Source organism: Mandrillus leucophaeus, unplaced genomic scaffold (assembly GCF_000951045.1).
Source record: "Mandrillus leucophaeus isolate KB7577 unplaced genomic scaffold, Mleu.le_1.0 Scaffold35, whole genome shotgun sequence".
Lineage (NCBI taxonomy): Eukaryota > Metazoa > Chordata > Mammalia > Primates > Cercopithecidae > Mandrillus > Mandrillus leucophaeus.
Window position 1 is genome coordinate 1,785,238 of NW_012103698.1, and position 10,801 is coordinate 1,796,038.

General features: G+C 50.7%; 1 protein-coding gene across 1 annotated transcript in view; it reads left to right on the forward strand.

Moving 5' to 3' along the window:
* The window catches only part of EHD4 (EH-domain containing 4), a 55,010-nt gene that overhangs the window by 41,472 nt on the left and 2,737 nt on the right, over positions 1-10,801 (forward strand). The window contains exon 4 of the mRNA XM_011989263.1: positions 4,902-5,066. Within this exon, the coding sequence (XP_011844653.1) occupies positions 4,902-5,066 (165 nt within the window). The remainder of the gene's footprint in view (positions 1-4,901; positions 5,067-10,801) is intronic.

Genomic DNA, 10,801 nt, shown 5'->3' on the forward strand with positions numbered 1-10,801 from the left:
CACATTTTTTGTGCACCAAAGGGATTCAGGCTAAAGGGTGTGAGAATCATGATATGATGGATCATGAAGATCGTGGTATTGCCTAGTCCTCGGCAGGGCTCTAAAAATAACTCGGTCAGCAGCCCTGAGCTCCTGTGGACGTGTGTGTGTCAGTGCTTGAGCCCATAAATGGAAGCCTGTCTCTTTGAAGGTTGACCTCAGACGACTGTGTGGCCCCCTCCAGTCCCCTTTGAGGCTGCACAGAATTACTCATGCCATTGGAGCCAGTTTTGATCTTAGCAGCATAACAAACCCTTGCTCAAGTGGGAACACGTCAGCCGCCTTTCTCTGCCTCTCACAGTCTCACACTCTTGTTACCCCATGGGTTCATCTTTCGGGTCTCGGGCTTATTAACTGAATTTTTTATATTATCATAAACCCACTTTATAAACGTGCTGATACCCTGGCTTTAAATACTCTATGCAGGTTTCCAGAGCTGGGCTTCCAAAGCCGCAGATCTCTAGCAGGTCGCGTTAAGTTTGCGGATGAGCATGGCACAGGCGTCACCATGCCTTCCCAGCCCACCTTCCCTCACCTACTGCCTGATCCTCACATTCCAGGAAGCTTTTCATTCCAGCACTGGTGACTGCCAGCATCCAGCACTCGCTGAACTTACCCTCCAAGCCCAGAGTAGATGTGGCCAGTATCACTCTTTAGTATGTGTGTCTCAGTCTTGGAGACACACACACACACATCATTGGACGCAATTAATGAGACCTGTGTCAGAGTGAAAGTGTGAACTACATATGCATTCGTATACATTTAAAGGGGAGGACATTCCTTTCTGCTTATTGAGTTATTAGCCTAGAGAAAAACTCATTTGTCATTTTGATCCTTTTGATTTCCCCCAGTCATCCCCATTAGATGCCTTGGGGCTTCTGCAACTTTACACAGGGCAAAGGATGACTTGAACAAGATACGAATGTTCAGAAGCCCCCAGGGGTCAATGTAAATTAAACACTTGGAACCCAAATTCATTTTATTACTATTTAAATAGAGAGAGTTTATTAATTATTTGGTAAGGAGTAACCAGTCGGGAGCCCTCTCGCGCATTCTGCACCTCCAGCTGTTGGTCTTTGGCCATTAGTTGATAACAAGTTGCATTTACTCTTCTTTCTAGTGAGCAGAGTGCATTCAAATGCATGGCCTCTGCTATTCTCATAATAACTCTGTGAGCTGAATGTTGCTGTCATGTCTAATTTGTGGATGAGCACGCTGAGGCGGAGATCCCACGCCTGGCCCCAAGTTGCTCAGTGGGTAGGCAGTGGTCACAGGGCCTGAGCCTCATCTTCCAGCGCTAGGTCTAGTCCCCCTCTTCTCTTTCCTACTCCTCCTCTTCCCAATTAGTTTTATCTCGGTATAAAGGTCAAAAGACCCGTGTGTTTCCACCTCCTTCCCCAGGGACAACCGCCAGGTCTGGCCCTCGGTCTGGCATGTATTTGGAGACACCTTTGACACGTAAGTGCAGGAGTGAGCTCTGGAGGCTGACTGTGAATTTTAGCCATTCAGGCTGTCCCGTCTGTTTACCAGACGACTTTAGAAAATGACAGGGTTCCATCCTGCCAGCAGCTCGCAGTCTTCACCCGCATTCCCACGTGGTGTCCTGACGTTTGTGTGCCATCATTGTGTCCGTATTTGATGTGTGGGGAAAGGGAGAATAAAGGACCCTTCCAAAGCTTCTCAGTGAATTAGACACAATCAGAAGTCAAACCTCAAATCAAAGTTTTCCAAACTCATTCTGTGGGACACAGTTCATTTTCAATTCCAGATTTTGAACAACTTCAGTAAGATTATGAACGCATACCCACAGGGAGTCATTAGTTCTTTCAGGACAGGAATGAGGCACTTGGATGCTAGTGCCAGCTCCGCATCTGCCAACTAGCTGTGTGACCTTGAGTGAGTCACATGGATGTCCTGGAACCAGGAATTAAATTAGATATCGGGGGTCACTTCCAGATTCAGTACTCCATGATGCCAAGAATTATAATTTACCTTGTGACTTGATGAATGTATTTATTTATATATTTATATATTTATTTATTTATTTATTTTGAGATGGAATCTTGCTCTGTTGCCCAGGCTGGAATACAGTGGGGCAATCTCAGCTCACTGTGACCTCCGTCTCCCGGGTTCAAGCAATTCTCCTGCCTCAGCCTCCCGAGTAGCTGAGACTACAGAAGCACACCACCACACCCAGCTAATTTTTGTATTTTTAGTAGAAGCGGGGTTTCACCATGTTGGTCAGGCTGGTCTCGAACTCCTGACCTCAAGTGACCCACCTGCCTCAGCCTCCCAAAGTGCTGGGATTACCGGCGTGAGCCACTGCGCCCAGCCAACTTGATGAACTTCTGAAAGCAGGTCCGTGCACAGAAGCTGGCCCTGGGTTATTACCTAGGACGCACCAGGAAGGGCAGGAGGCAGGTGGATGTGCAGAGGCAGCGGAACAGGAGACTTCCACAAAACAGGCTAATGGAACTTCCCAGAAGTGGAGGCTGGGGCCGAGAGCAGCCGCAGTGTGAGCAGGTCACCTAAGGGTCATGACTCAGGTGGCACCAGGCTGGTGGAAGGAGGAGGGAGTTGAGACCTGGCACGAGATCAGCCCCAGGTTTGTCAGGGCGCTGGAGGGCTAGTGTTGGGGCAGCCTCGGTCATCAGCCAGCAAACACCACGAGGCCTGAGACGGAGCAGGTGCCACTCAGTGGGTGGAGGGCGTGGCAGGTGCACATCAGCTGAGTTCAGTGCAGGTAAAGCGGGCCCTGGGCACCAGGGAGTGTTCAGGAACAGTGTGCCCAGCCTTGGGGGTGGGGGACAGGGACTGGGCGAGCAGTCAGACAGAGGAGTGGGAACTAAGCCCTCCCTGAGCTGGGGGACCTGGCAGCTCAGAGGTACCTTACTAGTAGGTGGTGAGGGGTCTTGGGAAGCCCTGTAGGGGCCTAGGCAGCTGCTCCAGGGCGGGGCCCCAGGGCAGAGAAGGGGGGTGTCTCAATAAGAAGCCCTTGTGTTTGGGAGACTGAGCAGCTGTGGGGGCCTCCTGCTTCCCTTGGGGTGGCTCCAGGGTGGGGTGAGCCTGAGCACAGAAGAGAGAGTACACATAGGTATACACAGAGAATATATACATAGGCCCAGTCCAGAGTTCCTTGCACCAAGGAAATGATGCGAGGACAGCTGGTGAGCAGCTGGTTCTCCCTGATGGAACGTGGCAGCCCCTCCAGTTCGAGGGTGCTCCCCCAGCCCTGGCCCTCCCCAGCCCACCCACACCAAGCCAGGCATTCACTGCCGGAGGCAAAGGAATTGGTAGCTTACCACTTGCTCATCACAGCCTCAGGAGTGCGGTTAAAGCCCAGGGTTCTAAATAACGGATCCCAAACTTTGGGTTTCTCTAGTTATCTCTAAGAATCTTGTAAATCATTTCAGTTGTCTTCATTTGAAAAATAAGTACATAAACAAGTTTGCTGGTGACAGAAAGGTTTAGCGTTCTCTCTCCAAGTCCATCCTCTCAGCGGTAGCCAGGCTGCACAGTGTCTGCTTCTGTTAAACGACCCTTGTGCAGACGGGAAGTTGGCGTTATCTGACCTCAGCATGTCAGACCTTGCATTAGGTACTTAGGTTAGCGTCCGAATCCTCGCAAAAGGTTTTTGGCTGTGTCCAGCATGTGTCCACACACGGGCCCTCAGCTGAGCTACCGAATGTATCTGCTTACCCCCTTTATTTAATTTCAACTTCCACAAGATTACAGTAGAAGCCTGTTTTCTTCAATAGGATTTTCCACTGCTACATAGTCATTTGCTTTTTTGTAATCACCACTCTGTTTTTCATCCTTTCTTATTTTAGTTACTTACTTGACTTCACAATTACTCTGGAATTCAAGATGTACAAAGAGGCCGGGCACAGTGGCTCATGCCTGTAATCCCAGCACTTTGGGAGGCCAAGGTGGGTGGATCACCTGAGGTCAGGAGTTCAAGACCAGCCTGGCCAACATGGTGAAACCCCATCTGTACTAAAAATACAAAAATTAGCCGGGCGTGATGGCTCACACCTATAATCCCAGCTACTTGGGAGGCTGAAGCAGGAAAATCGCTTGAACCAGGAGGTGAAGGTTGCAGTGAACCAAGATCATGCCGTTCCACTCCAGCCTGGGCAACAGAGCAAGATTCCATCCAAAAAAAACAGATGCACAAAGAGAACTTTTGTAGTGAACATTTCTTAATATCCTGAAGCTGGAAATCAGTAGAAGAGTGGAAATGTTAAGGCCAGATTCTCTCCCCTCCAATGACAGACCCCAGGCCCCAGTGATCAAGGTTTCTGGGCTCCTCTCCCAGAGGGATCTTCTGCCATCCAGCCTGATCCCAGGCAGCTAGTCTTGTGCAGAATGACTCTCGTTCCGCCTGCAGAGATCTCAGAGTCTAAACCTCCCACAACGGGGGTTATGGGAGTTCTCATCAAATTGTTCACTGGGTACAGATTTCCATGTTGATCAGCCATTGACACCAGCCTCCAGTTTCATTTCCTGGTGCTCCCAGGCACCAGCCTGGTAAAACTTTCTCTTGAGTATTCTGGTTAATTGCCAGAACTAAGAGCTCTCCCACCCAGGCCCCACCAATACCACTCACTCCCTACAGGCACCAGAATTGCCACTCAGAGGCACAACGGAACAGTAGCCGTAGAATTTCCCCAAGTCTGGCCGCATTCCAGCCACCCCTGGACAGCTGCACTCCCCCTGTACCCTCCCCTCCTCCTGTGCTTGGGACCTGGTCTGTGTGGGTACCTGCTATGTGTTATGATGGAGTTAAGATGCGATCTTGTTTGTTCCTTCTCTGGTGCAATTCTAAATGACACTTCCCTGCCTGATCTATACCCCTCCAGGTGCATGCCTACATCATCAGCTACCTGAAGAAGGAGATGCCAAGTGTATTTGGAAAGGAAAACAAGAAGAGAGAGCTTATCAGCAGGCTACCGGAAATCTACATTCAGCTACAGCGAGAATACCAGATTTCTGCAGGGGACTTCCCCGAGGTCAAGGCTATGCAGGTACTGGGAGCCCCTCACAATGTCATGGGCAGAAGGTGGAGATGCAGTGCCACATTGTCTGACTGTTTGCTGGAGACACATGAGGGTCTCATGGTTTAGGATCAAGGAGAATGCGCCTTCCTAATGGTGATCCATGATAATAGGCTATGAATAAAGCAGAAATTGTCTGTCTTCCAAAATGAGTAAACAAAGGAGACACATGGCCAAAGGCAAACGAAGCTCCCATGAGAAAGTCAGGTGAGCAGCCCTCTCAGACTGTGTCCCAGGAGGCTGGTTGGTGTTGCGGTGACACTGCTTTTTGGAATCCCGGAACCTTGAGGGAATCAGCTGGGAGTGGCCTTGAGGGTCACCTTGGGCAGCCTCCTCCAGCCCTGCCCGGACCTGCCCCACGCTGTGGGATTATGTGCTCAGGCGGCCTTGCTGCTGCAGGCTCAAGGGCTCCAGCAGGGGCTGTGGGGCTCTGCGGACGCTGCTGGACTGTGTGGGCACAGGGAGGACCGTGCTTAAAGGCTGGCGCTGGGCAGCCGTTGGCCCGCTGTCAAGGCCTCTGTTGAGTTGTGGCCGGGCGGCTCTAGCCAGGCAACAACGGGTGCTGCATTCAGCCGCCCCGGCCCGACCAGCATATCTACCTGTCCGCACTGCTGTTAGATGAGTGTGCCCTCACAAGCGAGGCCACCCGTCTGGCGTCTGGGCTGACAGTCCTCACAGAGCCAGGCTGGCTGTCTTCTTATCTGGTGCAGGGACCCCTCTGCCCTGGGGGCCACAGTCCTTTCTGTAAAGCAGGAGCCACACACTCAGATGCCTGCAGCCACTACCCAATAACACAAACAGTGGAGCAGGCCAGGCGAAAGAGACCCTGTCACCCTTGCTTCCTGAAGTTGCTACAGTGCCTCGCCGCGGGGAGACGCTGCTCTTGAGCCCTGGGGCTCTGCAGATTCCTCCCTTGCCAGGCCTCTCCTGCTGGTCCCCTGTGAGCCCAATAACGTAGAGAGCAGACTCTGGAACCAGAGCTACTCATGACAAAGCTAGCCTGGGATGGCCAGGTCAGAAGACACCCAGGGTCCTCTGAGCTGGGGGAAGGCAACAAGGAAAGCATGATCTCAGGAGCAGCCGTGGCCCACTGAGATGGAGGATACAAGGAGGGCTGAGCCTTTGCTGAGAATCACCTGGAGTCAGGTCTATGCCCAGTACCTTAGCACCACTGAAGGTGGGTGAGCAAGCAAGTGCAGGATCCAGCCGGCCACTCCAAGTGCTGACATAGGAGCAGGCTCTGTGCAGGGTCTGCAGCCAGACCAGGTCTGTCACCCCAAGGGGAATGTGGCAGTGCCCAGGCAGGGATGCCTGCAACCCCAAAGCCCCAGGAGGGGTGTTACAGTATGCTAATTAGCTCTTTTAGTTCTGCATAATGTTAGCAGCTCAGTCACCCTCTTACCCTGCTCTGGCCCATGGCTCTGGACCAGCTGGGCCCCACCACTGCTTCTGTTGAGTGGCATGGCTACCCTCCACCAATGAGGGCGGAGGGCCAGTGTTACAGCCTTTCTGGGTATCTGCATTTGGTGGGTCCCAAGCTCTTGTCCCACATCCAAGAAGAATGAGGTCATGCTGACAATTGAAGGGTGATGAGGGTGGAGGATTTTATTGAGCAACGAAACAGCTCTCAGTGAAGAGGAGATGGGAAGATTGGGTCATCTCTCCCGAAGTCAGGTCATCTCCCCAGTGTGGCTGAGTCTGGGATTTTTATAGGCACAGGTTAGAGGAGTGCATGCTGATTGATTTGTGGGTATACAAAAAAGGTTAAAACAAAGGCACCAGTCAAAGGTGGGCATGACAGTGTAAAAACAATTAGGGAAGGGTAGGTATATGTAAAATAGGTGAAGGGTAGGGATCAATCAAAGAAAAGCAGCCAAATGGGAAGACACGTTCTCAGTCTGGTCTGTGGATTTGACTTGTAGCTTGGCCTGCAGGCTTTAAAATGCCTTTGGCTTGAAGATAGAGTTTCACTGGAGACCCGCCCCTGTCTGCCTCAGCATTTGTCTGCCTCCTGCTGCTATCACTGTTCTAGGCCCCTGGAATAAATCAGAAAAAAAAAAAATGAACAAATGGGGCTGGTCATGGTGGCTTATGCCTGTAATCCCAGCACTTTGGGAGGCCGAAATGGGAGGATCACTTGAGTCCAGGGGTTGGAGAACAACCTGGGCAACGTAGTAGGACCCTGTATCCATTAAAATATTTTAAAATTAGCCAGATGTGGTTGGCTCATGCCTGTGATCCCAGCCACTTGGGAGGCTGAGGTGGGAGGATGGCTTAAGCCCAGGAGGTCAAGGCTGCCGTGAGCCATGATTGTGCCACTGCACTCTAGCCTGGACGACAGAGGAGACCTGTCTCAAAAAACAGAAAAAATGAACAAATGGGGGTAAAAATAATTGACAACAACCCCATTGTCAGGACACATGTTTCTTCTTACAATATGAGCACCGTTGTGCTTCCATGTAATTGGATTATCTGATATCTGATATTTAGTATCTCTCTCCCACATAAGTCTGCGGCTCCATGAGATCAGTGACCCACTGTTCACTGCCATATCCCCAGCATCTAGGACGTAGTGAGTGCTCAGTTAACACATGCCGAATGAATTGGTAAGTTAGTGTAAGGCCATATCACAGCAGGCTCTCAGGCCCTGACCCAGCCTCGATTCCCACAGGGCTTATAGACCAGGGGTTCCCAGTGCCAAGGCCTGGAAGCTGCAGGAAGAGGCCTTCTTGGGAAGTAAGCTGAGGTCCAGTCACACCACCCGGTTCCTTCAGAGAATCCCCAGGAATAAGGCAGCATGGAGCCTGTCAGGAATGCTCAGTGACACCTGATACTGCAAGCTACCTTGCTGTCACTGGAAGCTTTGAGGGGCACATATGTGGATTAGGGCCTCTCCCATCCCTGAGACTGTTAAAGTCTAACATCCTCTACAACATAGGCCTTGACAGAGAGTGGGCATACGCTTAGAAGTGACTGTATTGTGATCTTTGCACATATCAGGGTCACGCGGAGAGTTTGCTGATGCCAGTTTAGGTTGCTGTTCTCCCTGTCCTCTCATGGAGCCAGCTGGTCACAGTGACTCTTAGCTGTAGCAGTGAGAGGAGCATGTATTTTGAAGGCTCTTCCCTGTGCTGGGACAGGCTCTGCAACCCACCTGTGTGGCTGCCGGTGTGTGCCTGGCACACTCTGGGGAGGGACCGTGACTGACAGCACAGTGTCAATACTGCAGGACGAGATGAGCGCCAGAAGGGCCACCGTGACTGCTGCTGACTCTGATATTCCCACTGGAAGGAGAATTTGGACCCCTCAGCTCATGAGTTGGCAGCATTTCAACAGCAGGGGGCAGCAGAGTCAGCTCCGTCTGCTCAGACCCTCCGGTGGATTTGCAAACTCTTCTGGTGAATGTTGGCAATTAATGAGCAAGGGACAGCCCTACCGGAGACGGGGGCTGGGAACGGACCTTTGCCTCTTGAGAGGGAGCAATTCCAGGGTCCTAGCTCAGTGGATACAACTGTCGATGGGCAAATACCTTTAAGTTCCCCAGTGTGTATTCATCCCAATAAGAACGATTTTGGACTCACCCTGGCAGAGGGCAGGGATGATGATGGTTTGGTGCTGATGTCAGGAGTGACATGATGATGGTTTAACTGGTGCCCCCGCAGTCCCCGGTCAAGCCTGGGGGGGACCACAGGGATGAGAATGGAGAGTTTATTTCCTGCCTGCCTCCCAGGACGGAAATAACTGCTGCCTCCTGTCCACCCCGCAAATATGCGGCCGCTCCCCCTGCCAGTTTTCCAGAGCTCTGCAGTCGGAATCCACGGCCCCTGCAGGCTGGTGGGAAGTCTGGGCAGGCATCACCCTCCTTTGTCTGCTGGACCAGACACAGGGGCTCTGTGTGCGCTCCGAGCACAGGCTCATTCTTAAGGAAATGGGGTAGGTGTTCACGCACCCGGGGAATCCAAACTTGTTGAGCCAGCAGCGCTGGGATTTTTGTGGGGGATGCCTGCTCCTCCACCTGCTTAGCTGTCTCTTTTCCATCTCCTCGGCTGACAGACGTTGGTGGTAGGAGCCCGCAGTGCAGGCCGCATTGTTTGGTGCTGATGTCAGGAGTGAATGCTAGTGACTGCGTTTGAGAGACCCGGCCTGCAGTACCCGCTGCTCTGAGCTGAGCAGGGGCCACACGCTGGGTTTGCACGATTCAGTGGCTGCTGACGTTGCTACCTGAGAAGAATGTCAGAGTCCCTTCCCTAGAGAAATGTCAGCCCGTTTAGCTGATATTTCTCAGCTCTGTCCCCCCACTGTCTACCACCCGGGAATCCCCTTCCAAATGTCAGCCCAGAATTCCTGCCCTGCCATCCTAGAGACCATGATTTTGATTCTCTATTGGAAACAACCTGTGTGTCCAGCTACAGGGGACAGGGTAAATGAAGAATGGCCCAGCTCTGCACTCTAAGTTCAATATTCTGTAGCTGTTAAGAGAAAGGTTATGTAAAAATTAATACCACAGAAATATATGACATATTGTTAACAGTATGGTATTATTGTTTCAGTGTGTGTATGTGCATGCATGTGTGTGTCTGTGTATGTGTTAATGGCTAGAAATGCATGCCCAGATATGCTAGCAGAGATTTTTGCCAAATGATGAGATTATAAATTATTTTAAATTTTTAGTTTTGCTTACCAGTTTTTTCTCAGTTTCTCAGTCAGAAAGCATATTTATGATAACACCAAGTTTTTTTGTTTGTTTGTTTTTTGGTTTTTGTTTTTTTCCCCTAGCAGCGTGTCACATTGCTTCTGTCCAAAACAGCAAGGTCTGACTTTTCCTTGCAAATCTCCCTGCCTCATCTCCAGAAAACTGCACACCTGCATGGCCTGTCTTTTGGCCCCCTCTAGAACTGTACATACAGAAATACTTCACACATAAAACCTACCATACCTGGAACATTTCTGCATTTGTTTGATAAAACTACTGTTGAAGACATTTTTCATCAGATCTTTGAAGCTCCTCATGTAAAGCTCTAGGTAACTCTCACAGTTCAGGGCCACGGAAAGTTTGTCTCTTGCAATAAACAAGTGTTTTCTCTCCTTAGACAGTGAGGGTCCCCAGGGGTCCCCCTGGGCAACTGAGCTCTTCTCCATATCCAGGCAGTAGTTTTCCTTAACCTCAGCCATCTGATGTGATTATTCCCTTCCTCTCCCTCACATATATATATAGGTCTCATGCCCAGGCCGGTCTTGAACTCCTGGGCACAAGCAGTCCTCCCACCCTGGCCTCCCAAAGTGCTGGGATTACAGGCGTGAACCACCGAGCCTGGCCGCTCTCCCTTTTAATGACTTGGCTTTTTTCTTTTTAATGACTTACTAATTTCATGTTATCCTTTTCACTGTGTTATGTCAGGTCCTTTTTTAAACAATTGGAGTGTCCGTCCTCCATTACAACAGAAGCTCATTTAAAGCGGGAACTATGGCTTCTCATATTTATTCTATATCCCCAAGCCCCAGAACAGGGGCTGGTGCAGAGTAAATGACAAATAAAAGTTGGGCAGGTGGGTGGGTGGATGGATGAATTGTTGGCTGAATGGATGGATGGAGGGTTGATTGAATGGATGGATGGTTAGATGGAGGGTTGATTGGACAGGTGGATGGATGGACGGATGGATGGAGTAACCAAGGAGAACCAAGGTAGGAAGGTCATTTTCTACAGT